Here is a 23,085-nt window from a genome sequence, read left to right as displayed (position 1 = left end):
TGTTGATTGAAAGGACATCTGACAGAACAACTTTTTACTAACCATCATGTTGATGTAGCAAATCCAGTATAACAATTCACATCTATTTTCTGTCTTGATTCATTTCAAACACATTCCTATGATCATAGCCAAATTTTTACGACACCCAAAAAATTTGGGGCACAGAAAAAGCAAAAACACTAATATATTATAACCATTATAAAGGTACATAAATAACAGTGGTTCACCTACAACTAAAATTTAAGTGTTAACTTGCTCCGTGTAATTATCATTCCTTCCTCTTTCTGAAGAGAGAATAACCTAATGTGGTAGTTATAACAGGGATAACCCAACCATTATATATATAAAATATAGCACTAACTTAACCATTCTACAAGCATTCTTCATAAGTTACTTGAAATACATCTCCCAGATGATGATATTGGGACCCTACGGTTGAGAGTGACTGGTGTATCTTTCGCCTGGAAAGAATAAGCCTTTGCAGTTCTAGAGTGCAGTACTAAAAGTGCATTACTAGTAATTATAAACCATACCCATGGAAAGAGAAGGAAAGTACAAGTAAACTGCCTGAAAGACATTAACCCCACCTATAGTAAATTTCTCTAATATGCTTTTTTTTTTTCATTGTAACATTTGATTCACAGACAGCCTCAAGGCTCATATTCCAAATGGTTTAATATGCTGCTTCTTTACTTGTTTATTCCTTCAGGTATAATTACAGGAAATTAAAGGAGCCACTGAGGGCAGGGAACTACTCTTCCTAAAAGAGAACAAAAAGAACCATCCTGAGAGTTAAGAAGTTCTTGTTGCTGCATAAGACTGCCTAAGAAATTAGTATTTTCAGGCTTTAGTTTCCTCTGAAGAATTCTGAGAAAATAATCACTGATATTCTTTCTACCTCTAATATTTAGGGGCAACATGACTCAATACACTGCTCAGATACCAGATGTTATTTAATCACCTTGATATTGTGTCTAACTCCCCAGCAACTGGTGAAATAACACTCGCACCAACTAGAAGTATAACAAAATAGTCTCACTTTTCTATCTGCATTTTAGTTTTTAGAATTTTATTTTAATATTTTTTCAATTCAGTTTTTCTTTAAATCCCTTTGGGTTCTGATATGATGGTCATTAAAAAATATACTTATACATTTTTATTGATTTCAGAGAGGAAGGGAGAAGTAGAGAGAGATAGAAACATCAATGATGAGAGAGAACCAATTGATCGGCTGCCTCCTACCTGCCCCTTACTAGGGACAAAGCCTGCAACCAAGACCTGTGCCCTGACCAAGAATCGAACCATGACCTCCTGGTTCATAAGTCAACGCTCAACCACTGAGACAGGCCAGCTAGGCTTATTTTAATATTTTTAAATTTTATTTTTCAATTACAGTTGACATTTTTCTATCTGCATTTAAAAACCAAATTCAAATTTTGTACCTTTCCTTTCAGTCTCTCTCACCACTAAGTTTCCTTCTTTGGTTGGACTTTCCTTTACTATTCCCCTCTTTTTTTTTTTTTTTTACAGAGAGGAAGGGAGAGGAAGAGAGAGTTAGAAACATCGATGAGAGAGAAACATCACTCAGCTGCCTCCTGCACACCCCCCTACTGGGGATGTGCCCGCAACCAAGGTACATGCCCTTGACCGGAATCGAACCTGGGACCCTTGAGTCCGCAGTACTATTCCCCTCTTTAACTTGCCCCTTTCCTGTGGATAGACTTCTAGCTGCAGATCACCCTCCTACCCTCACCTGCTTACTTCTCCTTCATATTAGCCTCCTGGGAAACCACTTGATGTGAAGAGAAATTACTGGGCAAATTTTCTTTTATTCTGTATAATCAATTGTTTTAATCTGGTTTTCATGACCACCCTTCAATAAAATTCAGAATTCAGAGCCCGTGCAAGAGGAATATGCCTGGACTGTTCTGTGCATCTATGTCAAAGAAATGAGGACACTTGATAATTAGTAATAGATTATGTGACATGAGCCTAGCAGAGGAAAATATCGCACTAAACCAGGCTTGGCTCATTAGCAATTCAGATGCTTAGGATCTGGTCACAGGAGAACTGTTTCTGATCTATATGAAGTGCTTATCAAAGGAACTGAGGTAAATTTATTAAGAAACTTGGTAAATGGTAGGAAGGCCTTTGAATACAGGGAAAAAAATCCTGAACAATAAGCATATCATAACCATACTTCTTTTGAGTTGGGGTAAGCAATTTTGAAACGCAGACATTGGAGTGAGGCAGGAGAATGACTCAAAACTAGTCTAAAGGAGGTTTATCTAGGACTTTTGGTTTTATTTGATCAAAACTTCAAAAACTTGGTTTAATCTAAAATTTTCATGTCTTTTAATCACTATTTTAAAACAATGTTTTCTGCCGAAACCGGTTTGGCTCAGTGGATAGAGCGTCGGCCTGCAGACTGAAAGGTCCCAGGTTCGATTCCGGTCAAGGGCATGTACCTTGGTTGTGGGCACATCCCCAGTGAGGGGTGTGCAGGAGGCAGCTGATCGATGTTTCTCTCTCATCGATATTTCTAACTCTCTGTCCTTCTCCCTTCCTCTCTGTAAAAAATCAATAAAATATATTAAAAAAATAAAAATAAAACAATGTTTTCTGTCTTTAAGGGAAATATAATGCCAACAGTTGTCCTAATTACAGTATGGGATGTTTTGTGTGTGGTTTTTTGTGGGTTTTTTTTGTTTTTTTGTTTTTTGGTGTTTTTCTTTCTAAAGCAAAGGTTGATTCTAAGTAAACTTCAAATTAAATTCTAATTTCCTCAACATCATTTGGTTTGTTTTAGAACCTTGAGAATGACCCTTGGTTACGTATCATTCAAATAAAACAAAAGCCCTGGCCACTATGGCTCAGTTGGTTGGGCATCGTCCCGTGCACAAAGGAAAAGGCTGCTGCTTAGATTCCCAGTCAGGGCACATGCCCGCGTAGCGGCTTGATCCCTGATCCCCTGTTGGAGGTGTGCAAGAGGCAGCCGACCAATGTTTCACTCATATTGATGTTTCTCCCTATCTCTCCCTTCCTCTCTCTCTATAAATCAATTTAAAAAAAAAATAAATCAAACAAAAATTACAAAGTTTTTGTCATAGCATTTTTTTGTGTTTTAAATCTTCTTCCAGAACTTCTGACAAAATGATGTAAGGGGAAGCATACCATTTAAGTATATATGAATCACCCTAAATCAATCATTATAACACCAACAACAGTTTTGGAGCACTATTCCAAGTTCATAGACGCTATATTGCTCAGAACTGATTTTTATGTTCATCTTGAGAACAATAAATAAAGCTAGAGAAATTTAATAGATTGAAGGGAATATGCTCTACTAAGGGGATCTCACTAAAATTATTTTATTTTTACTACAAGTAATTTTTAAGATTTGGAATTTCTAAAACAAGTGCTTCATAATAACTTTGCTGATCATCTCCTATGAAGAAGCATTATCATAAGAGTGCAAATACTTTTTCATCAGCTACAGAAGGAAGAGTCAGGGACTAAAGTAAGTCAGGGTGACTACAAGCAGCTTAGACATTTCATGGAGTTCCATTTCTTAACTGAGACAATATTTGAAGGAACTCAGTGGTACTTATTAACACTGTGCTGCAGATGGGATCCCTGGCACAAAACTACTTGATAAACAATCTTTTGCATGATGTTCATGTTGCTGAATCCCTCTAGGACAGCGAATTTCAACCAGTGTGCTGTGGTACACTCCTATGCCATAAAAATTTTTAAAACATGCAATACCTGACTATTTAGCCAAGGGCACTGACCTCTTTTTCCTTAGATTATCAAATAAAAAACGGACAGCAGCTAACACAACAGTAGCTATTTGGTGTGAATCAAAATTATACCTATTTTTTTTGTCAGATCAGCAAAAAATATATTTTTCAATATGCTACAAAATTTTAGTAAGTAGTTTATGTGTGTCATGAGATAAGAAAGGTTGAAAATTGCTACTCTAGGATAACGACAGAAAAAAATCCAAACACATACCTAAGAATATACAAAACAGAAAGGTTCCAAATTTAGTATGCCAGGTTATCTTGGCTCAACAAAAGGATAACAAATAATAACAGCAATAACTAATAATAGAAGCATCAAGTATTACTATGTAAAACATTTAGTACAGTAAGCACTTTATATTAGCTCATTTAATCCTGTAAACAACTCTATGAACGAGATATTCTTATGATACTATTTTACAAATAAGGAAGTTAAGGCAGAGGTTATGTAACATGTTCAAGGTCATCTACCTAGGAAGTAGCAGAGGTGGGATTTAATCTAGATCTGGAATCCATTTTGTAATCACTACAATATAAACTTCTAAATTAATAAAAGGACTGGAAACAATTAAGTATGTTACAAAGATTATATGGGTAGTGGGGTGGGGTCACTAAAGTGATCATAATTTCCAGTTCTTTAGACAGCTATCCAAAGAAGCTAAGTGAACAGTCAAACAACCTCACAATAAATTAGGACTAGCATGATGCTCCCTACTTCCAATTCTGGGTTCTACTCATTAAAGCCCACAACCCTGTGATTTTCTAAAGCCACTAAAATTACCTGACCATTCACTAAAATAATGTACTTTCATATAAAAGCAGAACAAAAATAGCAGCAGTTAATGGCTTAAATTTAACTGAAATGAATAAGCTCATCCAAAACTGATTTTTTTTTAAAAAAAATAAAAATGGACTTTAGGTTTTAAGTAATACCTTCTTTATGAGACAATGAATCCAAATAGTAATCTTGCAGTAGAGCCTAAGAAAGCAAATGCCATTTGAACTTTAGCTTCCATGTTAAAGAAAAGATGTAAGTTAAAGGCTTCCCAAGAAGGGGCCAAAAACGACCACTCCCATTCCTTAGAACCATCTCTTCACAGACTGTACCTACAATCACACACTTCTTTACTTTGTAGAAACTAGGTCAAAACTTAACACACCTTCAGGTGTGAGCAAGAAGAAAACATAATGTCATGATTTTATCCACAGTTTAGTTATAACATTTATCAAATGAGTTCTTATTTTGCCTGCAAAGAAACGCATAGAAGCACAAAAGAAAGACTCAAAGATACACTTACAGACTCATAGAGTTGTTTACAGGTTTGGCTGGCATCAATCTTCCCTGCAAAGGAAGCTGTTGGAACCGTAGAGTTTAATTCATGTACTATTCTGTCATCAATCGTCCTCATCACCTTGAGTAATTCCTATATATTTTTAAAATAAAAGAAGAATAACCTGAATGGCAAGTTAAGTGATTTTTTAAAAAAGAAGCACTTAAACCAAAACATAAAGCTCTTGATTTAACAACCCTGTATGTTAGAAGTGGGGAAACCACGCCAAATATAGTGCAAATACAGGAAAACTTTCGTTGCAAGAATTATATAATAGTAATTCTAATAATGGGCACCAGCTCTGTTTCCTTGGCTCCAATCTTAAGGGAAAAGATTGTTTAATTCATTTGTAACCCACAGTACTTCACAAATAGTGTGTGCTCAATAAAGTGTCCTACTGAGCTGGATTCCCACATTCTCCAAATCAATCCAGCATAATTGCTTATTCCATTCCCTCGCTATCATTCTAAAATGTGATGCTAGGTAGAAAACTTTTGGAAAGATAACACAAGAAATTATCGGTAGTGGTTAACTTGTTGAAATTAATCTATACCTTTTTAGGCTTTTCATTGTTAAGTTTTTGTTGTTGTTGTTGTTTTTACCATGGTGGTATAATTTTTGTGACAAAAATAAGTAAAACAAAATATGCTGCTAGGGAAGGAATCACATCTCTTCATGGCTCTCTTGTTTACAGAACAAGCAAGAATCAGTTTTACCTTTCTTAGGAACTCTGGCTCACACTTCCCAAAGACCTCCTACCCCTGAAAAAGGCTCCAACTCTCAAACCAACCAAAAGAAAAATGATAACAGGCAAGAGGACTTGGACTTTGGTGAGTAAGCCTGCACAGCATAGTCCCTTCTCTCAAATGACTAGCGTACATTTGTCAGAGAAATTGGGAATTAGCTACATCCTGTCTCCAAATATAAACACTAGGAAAGGTGTAGTATACCTTTCTCTTTAAATTATTTCTTAAACCTGCCCCCCACCCATAAACAAACAAACATGATCTCTGCAAAATCATCAAGAAAACAGAAGTATATAATTCTAGGAAGAGACTTATTACTGAAAATATCCAAGTTCACATTCAATATTAATGTGTATGAAAATCAGGGAACTCCCTTCTATTTGCTAGATGGGATGCTGCCTGATTCATTAATCCTATATAATAAAGAGGTAACATGCAAATTGACCATCACACCCTCACAAGAGGGCGGGGCCCAGAGTGGGGGCGGGACTGGCCACTCTGCGCCTGCAGCCAGAGTCCCCTCAGCCCTCGGGGGCCTCAGGTCCTCCTGCACCCCCCACTGACTGACAGCTCGCCCAGGCTCCTCCAACGAGCTGCCCATCCCTCTCTTCCTCCCTCCCCCGAAGCTGAAGCCTGACTGTGGTGTCCAACAAATTGGAAGTTATAACTCATGTCATTGAGAGTATCCTCCATCCCTCAGCCAGGGCCGGCCGCTCCATGCGCCTGCTGCCAAGAGTCCCCTCAGCCCCACCGGGGGCCTTGGGTCCTCCTGAACCCCCCACTGATGAGGCTCAGACAAGCAGGGCTGGCCGAGGTGCAGGCAAGCCTTGGACGGTGGCTGCCCAGCCGCCCATGGCCAGCCCGAGGCACAGGTAACCAGGGCTGGCCGAGGCTTGCGCTGCCAGCAGTGGCAGCAACAGAGGTGTTGTGGGGGCATTGCCTTCCCCTGATCGCCGGGTCGCCCCTGAGGGCTTCCGGACTGAGGAGGGCAGGCCGGGGTGAGGGACCCTCCCCTCCAGTGCATGAAAATTCATCTCTAGTCATTCAATAAAGCCAATTAGATCCTCTATTTCTCTCAGCATAACATTCTATTTCTTTCCTTTGCCAAACTTTAATCCAGACTGAAACCAACTCCTTTATTTCTTTCTTTATCCATTAGTTAAATATTTTGACTAGCACTAAAGCATTACACATTCAAATTAGAAAAAAATTTTAAAGAAAGTTAAAATCATTCAGTTAACCATTATCAATATTTTAACATGTCCCTTCAGTTTTTTCCTATAAATATCTATGAATATTTTTATAAAACTGAGATACTATGTAACAATTTAAAGTCCAGCTTCATGACATTATACCATGAGCACTTTGCCCTTGTTATTAATAATTATTTTATCCTGTGCAGGTAGCACAACTTCTCTGACCACTTCCCCATTAATGAACATTTAGGCTTTTCCCAATTATAATAACCACTTAGGCCACTAATTTTTCATTAGCAATTTAACGATCTTTTCTAGTTTCAATCTAGAAATAAAACAGCTTTTAGAAGGCTCGTAATTTCAACTAATAAAACACAGGCCAACATCAGGTCTAAAATCAACTTCACTATCTTATCCCCTCTTCTCGTATGTTTCTATTTTTGTCAACAGCATCATCATTCTCTGTACACTGGAATTCTTAGGGGTTAATCTCAACATATTCACTAAGCAACTTTAAATAATGCTTTATGTTCAGTGCAGGATGTATCATGTCAGTAAAATGGCAAATTCCAAACAAATGATGGTTAGCACTATTCAGACAGTCAAAAAATAGGTAAGTAGCAGAGAGGGACCTACCTTGTTAACTTTATCTCCTATAATTTGACTATTTTTTTAAAAAAAGCCTCTTTTAAAATCAAACTGATCTTCTGTGCCAACATTTAAGTTATACCCTTTAGATAAAGCTTTCCTTGGCTGAGAGGCCTCAATAATCATTTAAAAATATATGTAGTAATTAGAGACAGTACCACAGAGTTCACTCATTTATTAACTCACTGTTCATTAAAAAGTATTCACTAATGTCTAATTTATGTCAAACATCATTCTAAACACCAGGGCTATTGTGGTAAATAAAACAGAAAAACTCCTTGCGTTTATGGAGAAAATTCTCGGAGACAGGCAATAAACAAGATAATTTCAGTAAAGTAGTCCGCCATTATTCACTGGGGATACATTCCAAGACCTCCACATGGATATCAAAAAGGCATAAAACACGAGCCATACTAAACCCTATATATACTGTGTTTCCCGTATACATACATATCTTTTCACTTAAAGAAAGCCATATATGGCTTCTTCTTGACATATCTGAATTGCCAGTATCACTCTCTTATGCTCTGGGCCATTATTAATTAATACAAGCACTGCAATATCAAGACCGTAGATCTGATAACCAAGACAACTACTAAATGACTAATGGACAGGGAGCAAAGGGATGATTCACTGATTCATGTCCTGGGTGGAATGGAGCAGGGCAGCACACTTCTCAGAAAGTTGTATAATTTAAAACCCAGGAGTTGTTTCTTTTTGGAATTTTCCATATAATATTTTCAGACTGTGGTTGACCACAGGCTGAAACCACAGATAAGGGGTTTCAGAAAACAAACTAAGGTAACAGGGATGAAGAGTGACAGGGTAGGGTGGAAGGGTCTACTTTAGATAGGAAAATCAAGGCCACTGTGAGGATGAAGCATTTGAGCTGAGACCTAAATATGAATGAGCCAACTATAAGAGCATCTGGGGGAATAATCCTATATAATAAAGAGCTAATATGCAAATCGTCATCATGCCCTCACACAGTCACGCCATAATAGCTCAGACACTCAACACTGGGGAGAGGAATGGGGACCAGCCAGGAACAAATGAGCTCGTGCCAGAGAAATGGGGACCAGCCAGGCACAAAAGAGCTCACAAGAGAGGAATGGGGACCAGCCAGGCACAAATGAGCTCACAAGAGAGGAATGGGGACCAGCCAGGCTGCGGCCTGGTAGAGGGACAAGCTGCCTTCCCCGCAGTCCTGGGCACCAGCAGCTGCACCAGCAGCCCGGGAGAGGGACAAGCCGCCCGCCTCGCGGTCCTGGGTGCCAGTGGCTGGGGTTGTGGCCCAGGAGAGGGACAAGCCGCCCACCCCACGGTCCTGGGCGCCTGTGGCCCGGGCGAAGCCGCCCGCCCATAGTCCCCTATGGCTGCGGCCAGCCCGGGCGAAGCCAGCCCAGGTCCTGGGTGCCTGCGGCCAGCCAGAGGGAGAGAAGCCAGGGTCCCGGGTGCCTGCGACTGACCGGAGGAGGGTGCCAGGTGCAGGGTGAGGCAGAGGCGGTTAGGGGAGATCAGGCCAGCAGGGGGAGCAGTTAGGGGCGATCAGGCAGGCAGGCAGAGGGGTTAGGAGCGATCAGGCAGGCAGGCAGGCAGGCAGGCAGGCAGGCGAGCAGTTAGAAGCCAGAAGTCCCAGATTGCGAGAGGCAGTTGGACATCCCCTGAGGGGTCCCGGATTGGAGAGGGTGCAGGCCGACCTGAGGGACCCCCACCCCCCATGCACAAATTTCGTGCACTGCGCCTCCAGTCAAAAATAATGAGACAAGAACAAACTGGGGTGTTTGAAGAACTAAAGGAACGTAAGTGAGCTAGGAGTGAATAGGGAGAAAGTTATATGAGGTAAGGTCAGAGCAGAATAAAATGAAGGGCAACAGAGACCATGAAAACAATAAAGGATTCTGTTCTAAAGGTAACACAGTTTTAGGCAAAGGGATGATATAAACAACTAATTTTTTAAAAGATAACTTTGGCTGCTATGTAGAGAATGGACTAGAGAGAGGAATGGAAACAAGGTGACCATTTAGCATACTATGGTGGTCTAGGCAAGATAAAGGTAGTTTGATAAAGTGGTAGCAGTAGACTTAGGAAGAGGAAGCTGGATTCAGGATTTATTTTGAAACCAGAGCTGATAAAACTTGCTGCTGAATTGGTGGGAGTAGCGGGTGAGAAAAGAAAATGGGATAACCTTTAGTTTTGAGGCCCGAGCAACTGAATGGATGTTGTGCCATTAATTGACGATGAGGAAGGGACTGAGGGAAGGAAAGATTTAGGAGTAGGCAGATCAATAGTTCTACTGTGACTCACAGGGTATTTGATGATATTTAGGATTATTATTAATTGTATGTTATACTTGCATTATGTTTAAAATTGTAACCTTTTAGCCTGGCCAGTGTGGTTCAGTAGTTGAGTGGTGACCTTTAAACCAGGAGGTCATGGTTCGATTCCTGGTCAGGGCACATGCCTGGGTTGTGGGCTTGATCTCCAGTGTGGGGTGTGCAGGAGGCAGCCAGTCAGTGATTCTCTCTCATCATTGATGTTTCTCTCTCCCTCTCTAAAATCAATAAAAATATATTTAGAAAATAATCTATATATACAAAAGGCTAATATGCAAAGTGTCCCCTCGGGAGTTCAACCAGAAGTTTGATCGCTCACTATGACATGTGATGACCACCAGGGGGCAGTAGAGAATGAAGGAAGGCCCCGGTCGGAAGGCCCTGATCGCCAGTCAGGCCTAGGGACCCTACCCGTGCACAAATTTTGTGCACTGGGCCTCTAGTAATAAATAAAAATAAAATTGTAACCTTTTAGAACTACAGACTGAAATATTTATAGAAAAAAATATCCTTGTGGGGTGTGTTTTAAAATAATCTGGCTAGGATGGGAGAGTGGTAGGAATATAGATGAAACAAGAGTGGCCATGAATTAATTGTTGGAGCTAAGAAATGGATACAAGGAACTTTATGATACCACTAGTGGCCCTGCGCACGAATCCATGCGCGAGTAGCTCGCTGCTGCTTGCCTCAGGGGGCTGCCCAGCCCACCACCGCTCATACCTCTCTGCCGCACGTAGTACGTAGCTCGCTGCCCCACCCTCCTTAGCTCTCCGCCCACTGCCCCGCCCTCCTGTAGCTCTTCCATCTTAGCTCGCTGCCCCGCCCTCCTGCTGTTTGGTTGTTATGCATCACAGTGTCCTCTTTATTATATAAATTTCTCCTGTTGTAGATATTGAAATTTTTTAGAATAAAAAGTTTTTTTTAAATGCCTTTTGGATGCCTTTTTGATATCGGAGTAAAAAGTTGAATATACCATTCTGACACTAAGCAGGATTAGAGTTATAGTAACAAATTGATGTTATTTAAAGCTATGGGATCAAAGAGATCACTGAGAGACCATAGCAGTGAAGGGGACCAATGGACAAGAAGGGACTCCAGCATCTAAAACTACATGAGAAAGACTATGACGTCACAGAAGCCAGATGAAGAGAGGCTCCAAGAATGGTCAATTATGTTGAACGTTACTAAGAAAGACATAAACAGAAATTAACTTTTAGATTCAGCAGAGTGGAAATCATGGGTAACCTGCACAGTCATTTAAATAAAGTATTTAATGGACTCAAAAGTTAATATGGCTTAAGTACAGATAGTAAGAGAAAACATGGTGTAAATGAGGACAAACCATTATATGTCATATTATAGACCAGGCGTCCTCAAACTACGGCCCGCGGGCCACATGCGGGTGTTTTTGCCGTTTTGTTTTTTTACTTTAAAATAAGATATGTGCAGTGTGCATAGGAATTTGTTCATAGTTTTTTTTTTAAACTATAGTCCGGCCCTCCAACGGTCTGACGGACAGTGAACTGGCCCCCTGTTTAAAAAGTTTGAGGACCCCTGTGATAGACTCTTCGTCTTTTTCCTGGGAACAATGGAGAACCAATGAAGTACTTAGGTACAGTGGGACTACATGATGAGACTTGTGTTTTAAAATGATTGCTTAAAGTTACAGTGTTAAATAACTAATGGGCAGGTAGCACAGGGATAATTCATTATGTGTAGCTAGGGCTCCACAGTAAAGTGTTTGGTTCAGTGAACAGAGCATCAGCCTGCGGACCAAAGGGTCACAGGTTCTATTCCGGTCAAGGGCATGTACCTAGGTTGCAGGCTCAATCCCCAGCCTCAGTCAGGGCGTGTGCAGGAAGCAACTAATCGATGCCTCTCACATGGATGTTTCTCTCTGTCTCTCCCCCTCCCTTCCACTCTCTCTAAAAATAATGGAAAAAATATTCTCGGGTTAGGATTAACACACAAAAAAAGTGTGGAAAATGGAATGTAGAAGAACAAGAGTAAATGCAGAGATACTAGTTAGGAGACAGATACAGCAATCAGGGTGAAAGATTATCTAACTTGATACTGCCTAGGATTTTGATTTACCTGGAACTTTAACCAGTTTTGAATTTGATGGTAGCTAAACAGTCAAATTTCCTCCAATAAAACAATTTGGACAGACTATTAAATTACTTATACAGCAATGGGAATTCATCTGCATTACTAGGTGATGAATCAATCAATCAATCAATAAAACCTACAAATGTGGATTATCAACTATATCAATTCTTCTGTGTGCTAGAGAATTATCAATATTTGACCTAGAGCTTGGTTTTTATAGGGTAGAGACCAGCCACATGAGGTTCCTTTAATTAAAATTAAATAAAATTTAAAATTTAGTTCCTCAGTTGCACTAGCCATAATTGAAGTGCTCAAGAGCCACATGCTGCTAGTGGCTACTTATATTGGACAGCACAAATTCCACCATCACAGAAAGACCTAATGGACAGGGCTGAATTTAAGAAAATATGATAGTCGCTAAACTAATACTGTACTTGTTCAGGGATTGCTGAGAACTATAAGCTATTCTTTAAATGTCACAGAAAAGATACTAGAAAAGCTAAAGATAAGAAGGGAAATTTTCCCCAAAATTCTAAGAGAGAAGGAAAAGAACTATAAACCCACTAGGCACACATTTCTTTATAGTGGAAAAAGCGCTAGAGCTCTCAAGACAACTAGAGGTCTAGAGCAGCGATTTTCAACCCCTTCCATCTCTTGGCACAAATACACTAATTCTGTGGCACACCAAAAAATAGATATTATGCCTAGGTGACAAAAACACACACATACCCACACACAAACAGGTATAATTTTGATTCATTCACACCAAACAGCTATTGTTGTGTTAGCTGTTGTCATTTTTTTATTTGGCAACCTAAGGGAAAAGAGGTCAGTACCCTTGACTAAATAGTCAGGTATTGCATGTTTTAAAAATTCTTACAGCATACCGGTTGTAAATTGTTGGTCTAGAAGAAAGCCTGGGCAGCCCTCACAGACTAACAGCAACTGGAAGGTTAATGTAGGTACAAAAGTACTGCCATTAAATGTGTCTCATTCATAAAGAATTACTGACTACCTACCTGACGCTTAGCCCTAATAGCATACCCTCTCTCACAAATTCAACCAAGAAAATATACAGAAAATGTCCTTGGCAGCTTATACACAATAAACTGCAACTGAAGTTCACAGAAATACAGAAATACACACACTTCAGTGGCTCTCTGAAGGCGACATCTTTATGTAGAACCTGGAACCCTAATCAGCTTCAAAATGTCAAAGCATAACAAAGAGAATTCTTCAAATTTTATAGTGCCTCTACCTTCTCCTATCTTTCACCTTCCTCAAAACAAGAGATTCTAGTATAGCATGAATCTCTAATTTTAGGCTGACTCTTTAAAATTATTTATGTACTTTATCTTGGAATTTCATTTTCTGTCTTACCTGTAATTGTGAAATAAAAATCTCAATTTCAGTACTGAAAGAGTGCCCATATTTAGTAGTAGGGAAGAGTAAATGTGTATTGCCTCTCTATAATTATACTATACTAGAGGCCCAGTGCACGAAGATTCATGCATGGGGGGGTGGGTCCTTCAGCCCGACCCGCACCCTCTCCAACCTGGGAGCCCTCACGGGAGCCCTCTCCAATCCGGGAGTTTCTGTCTGTCTTTGCAATCATAAGAGTGAATTGTCTGAGACCCAACCCAGTTTGGTTTGTTGCTCACAGAACAATAGAGACATTTTTTTTTTCTTTGCTTCATTGATGAAGATTTCCTGGAAGTTTTAGGATATCCTCCCTTTAATTTTTCCTAGACACTCTGATTTTACTTATGTCTCTCACCTTTGCTTTTCCTCCATCCCCCACCACAACAGTAACTTGCTCCAGGCTCACTTTGCTCTAGTGCAGTGATGGCGAACCTATGACATGCGTGTCAGCACTGACACGCGTAGCCATTTCTGATGACACGCGGCCACATGCCGAGGATGAAACATTTGCTGCTCCTGAGGATGAAACATTTGTGACTAGAGTCTTGGAGTTAGTTTTTTCCTCAAAGTGACACACTACCCAAGTTATGCTCAGTTTTTTGGCGAAGTTTGACACACCAAGCTCAAAAGGTTCCCCATCACTGCTCTAGTGTCTGGGAGATCCATCTGCCACCAGACCTACGATTCCCAGCATTCCTGGTGCTCCCTGTGCTCTGGGCTTCCGCTTCTGGTCCTGGGGCTGTCACCAGAACCACTACTCCCAGAATTCCTGGTGTTCCGCACGCTCTGGGTTTTCCCCGTCCTGCTCTTTCTCTGTCCCACGGCCTCCCACTCTGCCAAGTCCTCCAAGACGCCAGCTCTCCCTCTCTGCTCTCCGTCTGGCGGCTTGGGAGCCAAGTTCCCTAAGCCGGTCCACTCTCCACCAGCTCTCCAGCTCTGCTCTCCGCCTGGCGCCTGTGTATGCAAATTAATCCACCATCTTTGTTGGGTTAATTTGCATACTCACTCCTGATTGGCTGGTGAGCATAGCAGAGGTACAGTCAATTTACATGTTTCTCTTTTATTATATAGGACTAGAGGCCCGGTGCATGAAAATTCATGCACTGGAGGGGGGGTCCCTCAGCCCGGCCTGACCCCTCTCACAGTCTGGGAGCCCTCAGGAGCGAGAGGCGACCCGGCAATCAGGGGAAGGTGATGCCCCATCACACCTCTGCTGCTGCCACTGCCGGCAGCGCAAGCCTCGGCCGGCCCTGGTTACCTGAGCCTTGGGCGGCCCTGGGCGGCTGGGCAGCCGCCATCCAAGGCTTGCCTGCACCTCAGGCTGGCCCTGGGCAGCTGTAGGGCTGAGGGGACTGGGGGATTCCAGAGGCAGGCACAGAGCGGCCAGGCCCGCCTGGGGGCGGGCCCAAGTCACCATGTGCCTCCTGCCCTGGTGGGGCTGAGGGATCTGGGCGCCACCATCTTGTGGCTGTGGGTGCCACCATCTTTGAGGGCGGGGCAGTCAATTATCATATTCCCTCCTTATTGGCTGTGGGCACTGCCATCTTTGTGACGGCGTGAGGGTCAATTAGCATATTCCCTCTTTATTAGATAGGATTCCTAAGGTTAACCCTCTGGTAAATTCCTTTTATTATTTTGAGCAGCTTTTAGGGTTTATGGGCGGTGGGGGTGGGAAAAGGTCTATTACAGGTCAGTAAAATACAAATGTACTCCAAAAAAATAATCTCAGATTTAACCTTTCCTCTCCACACCCTCTGCCGGTAAGCACCCAGTAGATCCCATGTGCTCTTTTTAGACAGACCTGGTTCCTCAAACCCCATTTTTACAGCAGTACTCACACTGTTCCCCCTAAGCCAGAAACAAAGACTTGCCTACAACTGCCAGAGTCCTCTGACACCCAGCACCCCCAGGCACAGGGACAGAGAGCGCTGGGCATGTTGCAAGAGGAACCATAACTAATGCTAGACAATAGTCTATTTAGTTTGTACCTAATTATCATATAACTCAAAATGAACTGTGTATAAATGAATAAATATTCCTAACAGAAATACTAAGACTTAAAATTCTGGGAAGGAATATTGAGTTGGTTTTGTTCAGGTGATATATGAATTCGATCTCAGACAGAGTCAGGAAAAAAGGATTTCAAAGTAGCCACAATTGAAAAAAAAACATGGAAATAACAAAGAGCATAATGTGTTCAGAGAAAAGTAGGCCCACGTAGTTGGACAACAGAGATCAAATGTACATTGGAGGAGGTAAGGGTTTGGGGGAGAGAAACATGCATGAATAAGGACAAAGGTAAGAGATATAACTAGAGAGAGGCACTTTGGGATTGAATGCCATGTTAAGTATTTTAGACCTAGTAATATAAGCCTAAAATTAGATGCATAGTTCAGATTCTAAAATTTCAAAGATAACAGTATAAAGCCACAATATTATGGAGATTAGATTGAAGAAGGGATATATTAGAGAAAGGAATAACTGAAAATAAGGAGACCTATCACAAAGCTAGTTGCAAAAATAACAGAGCCTGAACAAAGACCATGGCACAAGTGATGAATCCTCCTAAAACACTTGATCATCTCACACCCTCTGCTCAAAATTGGCTCCTTAATCTCACACTTGGCATCCAAGGCCTTCACAACCTGGTTCTAATCTTTTGTGTAATTCCAGCAATACTGATTGGCTATTTCCCCAAATACATAAAATTGCCTTATATACTGTTTTTTTTTCTACCGAAAATAGCCCTGATCCTATTCACTTAAGGCCCAGATCATTTATTTATTTTTAATTGATTTGAGAGAGAGGAAAGGAGGGATAGAAACATCAATGATGAGAATCATTGATCAGCTGCCTCCTGCACGCCCACTACTGAGGATTGAGTCAGCAACCTGACTGGAAATAGAACTATGACCTCCTGGCTCAAGGGTCAATGCTCAACCCTGAGACACACCAGCTGGGCAAGGCCCAACTCAATTATCATCTCGAGTTATTTCTCTCTGAACTGTTATAGCATTTTATTCATATTCTCAATATTTTCTACATTTTATACCCAGTCCACTGGGTCTTCCCAAATGCCTGGTACCTAGCCGTAACTGTTTTGAACTGCATTACGCCCTCCCAAAATTTCTATGTGACTGTATCTGGAGATAAGGCCTTTAAGGAGGTAAGTAAGATAGGGTGCTAATCCCATAGATCTGGTGTCCTTGTGAGACACCAGAGATCTTTCTCCCACTACATGCACAAAGAGGCCATGAGAGAATGCAGTGAGAAGGCAGCAATCTGCAAGCCAGGAAGAGAGGCTCACCAGAAACCAATCCTGACAGGACTTTGATCTTGGACTTCTAGCTTCCAGAACTGTGAAAAAAATACATTTCTGTTGTATTTAAACCACCATTTGTGGTATCTATCATGGCAGCACTAGCAAACTAATACAATATTCAATAAATTCTTGCTGAATGTTAAAATGGGATTCCAGACATTCAATTTTAAACATTCTTTTCTGGATTTTTAAAAAATATATATTTTTAATTGATTTCAGAGAGGAAGGGAGAGAAAGAGATAGAAACATCAATGATGAATCATTGATCGCTGCTTCCTGCATCCCCCATACTGTGGATCAAGCCCGCAACCTAGGCATATGTCCTGACTGGGAATGAAACTATGAGCTCCTGGCTCATAGGTTGATGCTCAACCAGTGAGCCATGCCAGTCAGACTCTTTTCTGGATTTTATTTCATTTTGCAAATAGGATATTTTCTAGGAGTACAAAGTCCAACTTTTATAATTTATATATATAAAAGACTAAGCGACTGGCCGACTGGTAGCTATGATGCACACTGACCACCAGGGGGCAGACACTCAATGCAGGAGCAGAAACCACAGGCATGGAAACATGAAACAGACTGATGAATCTCAGAGGGAAGAGGGGAGGGGAGAGAGTGGGAAGAGATTAACCAAAGATCTTATATGCTGCGCCCTTTTGCAATCCGAGACCCCTCAAAGGGATGTTGGACAGCTGGTTTCAGCCAATGCCCGTGGGCCAGGCCGAGGGACCCCATCGGTGCACAAATCCGTGCACCAGGCCTCCAGTAGAAAAATTAGAATTGTAAAAATTTAAAACACTTTAAAAACTCTTAAACTTTACACCTATATCCTGGCTGGGTAGCTCAGTTGGTTAGAGCGTCAGACCAATGAGCCAAAATTTCAGGTTCAATCCCTGGTCAGGGCACATAAAAGAATCAACCAATGAATGCATAAATAAGTAGAACAACAAAATCAATGTTTCTCTCTCTCTCTCTCTCAACTCAATAAAAATAAAGAATAATAAATAAAAACATGCACCTATATGGAAAAAAATCAGAACACTAGTTGTCAGAGGGAAGAAGGATGGGGCACAGATTGACTGGAAGGGGCATGAAGAAACTTTCTGTCAAAACTTATTTAACAGCCCTAGCTGGTTTGACTCAGTGGCTAAAGCGTTGGCCTGCATATTGAAGGGTCCTGGGTTCAATTCCGGTCTAGGGCACATGCCTGAGTTGCAGGCTTGATCCCCAGTAGAGGGCGTGCAGGAGGCAGCCGATCAATGATTCTCTCTCATTACTGATGTTTCTATCTCTCTCTCCCTCTCCCTTCCTCTCTGAAATCAATAAATAATATATATATTTTTTAAAAAGGTGGATTGATAAATACAGCAAATCACTGGTTAAAGAATCTAGATGGTAGGTACCAGTGTTCACTGTACAATTCTTTCAACTTTTTGTAGTGTTTGAATATTTTCATAATAAAATTCTGAAAAAAATACAACTAATCTTTATAGTGGTTAGAGCATCAGCCCAAGAACCAAAGGGACTCGGGTTGGATTCGGGATGTGTGAGGGAGGCAAACCAATCGATGTATCTCTCTCACATGGATGTTTCTATCTCTCTCCCCCTCCCTTCCTTCCACTCTCTCAAAAAAAATCAATGGAAAAAACTGACTTACAATTAACAAGAACAACAAAAATATATACAAGAAAAGAAAAAAGAAAAGGAAAAATATCAAAAGAAACACACACACACACACACAAAATATACGTGACTTGTTTCTCTTCGACAGTGTTCAGTGCAGTGCTTTTCACATTTAGGATACTTACACAGAAAATGTAATGGTTCCATAGCTTTAAGAAACTTAAACTGCTTAGTAATTTGTGAGTATGCCAGTTAAATTCATCTAAACCTAAATGCTATACTAAAACTTTATAATTTTACAGCACCTTCACTTATGTTACTGTGTGCCAAGGCAATGGGGACAAATGTTATTCTTATTTACAATGAGGTTAAATGATGTGCCAAGGCCAGCTCTGGAAAAGCAGTTCTTCTGACTTTTAACCCAGAATATCCTCCATTATAAACCATGTACTTGGAAAAGTCCTAGAGAAAGTATCTAGAAACTTCCCCTAGGTATCACTAATTACTTATTTTATGATTTTTTTTTCTCTCTGTGAATGGAATGGCTCTGCAGGACAGTTTAGCTTTTGCCCCACTTGCATTTTATCTGACCTTCCAAAAGGAAAATCAGTGTTTTAACAGCAAAAAGAGATCCTCTGAAATTTGGTTTTAGAGATTCAAATAACATTATAGAGATGGAAGAAGTTTTAAATATTACTTAACATAATCTTATTTTACAGATTCAAAAGTTAATTGCCAAAGGAGTTAAGTGATTAGCTCAAGATCCCAAAGCTAATAGAATGGCAGAAGCAGTACTAGAACCCAGAACATCTAACTCACTAACCAAGACTCTTTCTCATAAACCTTAAGACTATTATTACACAGTTTTCTGAGTGTACTGACTCAAGTTAAATCACAGTACTAATGTGACAAGACCAAGGCAACAAATGGTGTAAACTTTAAATAGTCCGTACACTATAAAATTCAAGTCTTTTTTTTTCCTACTTAAGATTTTTACAAATGTTTGCATTTGTTGGGCATATGAATCATATTTGAAGTCAACAGCTGTGTTGAGCTAGTCTGAAAAGCAGCTGAAGTGGTGAAGAGGGTGCAAGTGATGACTTCATATACAAAAAGACCCCGCATAAAGTTCTTTGGCCAAATCGTTGTCAAAGAATTAAGTCTGTTGAAGTTATCTTCGAGAATACCACTCCCTTCAAAATGGCTCAAAGCACAAAGCTTACTACAGATAGGTCAATGACATGTGAAATAATTGTAGCTCTAGCTGGTTTGGCTCAGTGGATAGAACGTGGGCCTGCAGACTGAGGGGTCCTGGGTTTGATTCTGGTCAAGGGTAGTACATGCCTGGGTTGCAGGCTTGATCCCCAGTAGGGGGTGTGCAGGAGGCAGCAGATCAATGATTCTCATCAGTGATATTTCCATCTCTCTCTCTCTCTGAAATCAATAAAAATATATTTTAAAAAATACATTTGTAATCTAGACAGCAGCACATTTGTGCCCACATTGGAACAGATAACTTTCATTGCAACTTGGTCAAAATCCAAACCCCTGTTCTTTAATTCACGGGTTAATATTTAACCCTAGACCTCCGGTGCTTGAATATATAAAAGATACGGCGTTTTTCTTAAATGTTACATTCTCTCTAATGCTTAGAAAGGCAGCAGCACCAGGGCAGGTACTAGAATTAATCGCTCTTCCAAGACTCCAAATGTTATACCCCACCAAAACAATAAAACTTGTGACAAGTTGATTTATCAAATGAGTAAGCTCTCATTCACTTTTTTGAAAATCTCCTACAAAGGCTCAACTTAAAATACGAGAATGGTACAGGCTAGGTAGATTTCGGTGGATGGCTAAAAGATTGTCACAATCCCTACCCACGCGGCCCGAGCTCGGCTTTCCCACCGCGCCACCACCCGGAGTGTCCCGTGCGGTTACTCAAGGCCTGGGCGGCGCAGAGAGAACCATGACCCCCAAGGAGTAGCCTGGCTCTCTAAGGCCAACCCCGCGCCCCCATGACCTCCAATGGCTCGAAAAAGGAGCCTCGAATTGCCCGCTTCTTCCATAACTTGTCCGCATTCCCTCCTAGGCCAGAGGAGGGTACAGGGTCCGGGGATAAAAGGAAGGACACACCAGCCACTGGGAAAAACCCCATCACCTGGAACTCGGCGAACTCTTCACAGTTCACACCGCCACTGGGCGCCGCCATATTGGACAAACGGGAGGCCCCTGCCGGGAGCCAATCACCGCGGAGCAAAGGTGCCCGCGGCAGCGCCTGACAAAATATTTCAAGGGAAATCTGCGAGAGAGATAGCTGAACACTAGTCTTGGCTTTTCCCTGGTCCTCATTCACGTCGAAACCTGGAACTTTGCAGTCCTTTTCACTGTTACCCCTTTGACAGCTAACTTTCATCGCAACTTGGCCATGTCCTCCTAGAAATGACCCCTATGCATGGATCGAAGAATGTCAGAACTTGAAGGAATTGGTTTACCCTAATCCCATCTTCTTATAAAAAGGGAAACGATTTCCTCCTAGTCTCACCAACCAGATCCTTCGAGGAAGAAACCTGGAGTAGAAATGATTTTTCTTAACCTTCCCACTCCGATATCTATCTCCCGTCCCTAGAGACGAGGGGCCTTTGTTCGTTAAGAATTTGGGGTCACTAAGAAATGTCAAGAAAAGACATTTCTGACAATGCATAAGGGCTGGAAAGGTGTTCGGTGTTAGGTAAATAAATAGGGAATATCCATGTTAATTTTTCAATTAGCCTCCCACAGCCAACAGGGTATGGGGGCCACTGAGCCCCAGCTGCGTGTTTTTGACAAAGGCATGGCTCATTGAAAACACTGCTACAACAGTGTACTGAAATGCTGCTTTACCCAGGCAGCGTGATTTCGGGGGTCTACAGTTCGCAACAGTTCTGCAATGAATGAGCGCACTTCTTTTCTTCTATTATAAAAGAGTACTTCCTTAAGATGCAAAGAATAACATTGCAAAGGCCCGTTCTGCCCATACTCTACAAGAACATTTTAAGGACGCGGCGAGGACGCCACGCCAGGTGGGACCCGCTGGACGCGCCACTCGCACATTCCGCACGTCACCCACGTCCCAAGCAGCACCCGGGTCCCGCCCGTAAGCCCCGCCCATCGACGTGCTGCGTCACGCACGACCCGCTCGCTCCGCCCTTACGTCCCACACGCCCCGCCAGCCGTCGCCGCCTGCGTCCTCTCTTGCGGCGTTCTGTGACATTGAGTGCTCCCGCGCCTCCGCCTTCCCCGAGGCGCCGTGCCGGTCGGCGGAGTAGGCGGCCATGGGGAGCCTCCGCGGCCTGCGCCTGGCGGCGGGTGAGACGCGGGACGGGCTGAGGGAGGGCGGGAAGCCAGCTTGGCCACTGGGGTTGGAGGAATCCTGCAGCTTTCCCAGGCCTGGTAGTGGTTTGGTGCCATCACGCACTCCCCTCCGGTTGCTCGGAATTCTACCCGCACGGTAGTCATAGTGGGAGCGAGCAATTGCGGAGCCGACCCTGGGGGCTGGCCCTGTGTGACGCTCGCAACCTGGCTCTCCATCCACAGCTCCCACCAACTTGATGAGCCCTGTTCCCCCTGTCTTCCCATCTCCTGTCACCAGCCTCCTCGGAGCTCAATTCACCCGCCGTCCCTAGAACTCCCTCATTGCCTGATTCATTCCACACTTTGCAGGCCAACCTCTCCCTGCCCTCCGTTACTCTACTTGAATCTCGAGTCTCCTCTGTCCCCCATCTCCAGTTGATCCTTGCTGTCAGAGATAACCTGTAGTCTGGAGTTTCCTACCCACTTAGTGTCTGATGAGGCAACGGGTTTAAGATCTCACAGTTTTCTTAAAATGAGGGCTGCATTTTTTAAAAACAATTCTACAATTAAGTGCTTTGAACTTCTAATGCAATGTCAATGCAGGATCTGCAGTTTGTTTTCCTAGTAGAAATTTGTATTATGGGCATTTGGATTCAAAGCTTAATTTGCCTCCTTGGGGAACCAGTAGAACTTTTACTTATTAGGGGCCATTTTATAGCTAAATGTATTCACCTATGTTTTTGTACATGACTGATTTTTCATAGTAGCCTTAGGTAAGTTTTATCGTTCCCTCTACCTTTTACAAATGAAGAAACGTAGCTCAGAGGGCTAAATGACTTGTCCAAGATCACTTCCCTTCACAATGTTAGAGCCAGGACATGAGCCTGCCCTCTAATTCCGGAACTTGTGCTCTTTGACTTGTTCAAGCTGCCTATTCACAGTGTGTGTATATGTATTTGTCATGGCTAATTGGATCTTTTTGCTATGCAATGAGTCATGAAATGCAGAATTACTTATGAAAAGGAAGCACACATCCATATGCAATTGGGTTTTCAAGTAAGAAGACTGATGTAACAAGCATCCTGAACCAAGTAATGTATAGCCAGTCCTCCTATCCAAGGACTCAACCAAGCACCAATCGAAAATACTAAAAAAAAAAAAAAAAAAAGTTACCTTGTTGCTGAGATGAATTATGCAGTTAGGTCTATGATGG

At 41.8% G+C, this 23,085-nt stretch overlaps 2 protein-coding genes across 4 annotated transcripts in view; one reads left to right on the top strand and one right to left on the bottom strand.

Moving 5' to 3' along the window:
• MIX23 (mitochondrial matrix import factor 23) overlaps positions 1–20,751 on the bottom strand; it is a gene marked incomplete at its 5' end in the record, with an annotated part of 32,688 nt that extends 11,937 nt beyond the window's left edge. Inside the window, 3 exons of one of the 3 annotated variants that reach the window (XM_079766402.1) lie at positions 5,105–5,230; positions 16,902–16,951; positions 20,676–20,751. In XM_079766402.1, the coding sequence (XP_079622528.1) occupies positions 5,105–5,230; positions 16,902–16,951; positions 20,676–20,751 (252 nt within the window). The remainder of the gene's footprint in view (positions 1–5,104; positions 5,231–16,901; positions 16,952–20,675) is intronic. The other 2 variants (XM_079766401.1, XM_079766400.1) reach the window with 2 other exon arrangements.
• A 989-nt stretch (positions 20,752–21,740) lies between these two features.
• FAM162A (family with sequence similarity 162 member A) overlaps positions 21,741–23,085 on the top strand; it is a 37,393-nt gene continuing 36,048 nt past the window's right edge. The window contains exon 1 of the mRNA XM_079767087.1: positions 21,741–21,887. Within this exon, the coding sequence (XP_079623213.1) occupies positions 21,854–21,887 (34 nt within the window). The 5' untranslated portion in view covers positions 21,741–21,853. The remainder of the gene's footprint in view (positions 21,888–23,085) is intronic.

Source organism: Cnephaeus nilssonii (genome assembly GCF_951640355.1).
Source record: "Cnephaeus nilssonii genome assembly, chromosome: 3".
In the NCBI taxonomy this organism is placed as follows: domain Eukaryota; kingdom Metazoa; phylum Chordata; class Mammalia; order Chiroptera; family Vespertilionidae; genus Cnephaeus; species Cnephaeus nilssonii.
This window is presented reverse-complemented; position numbering and strand designations above follow the sequence as displayed.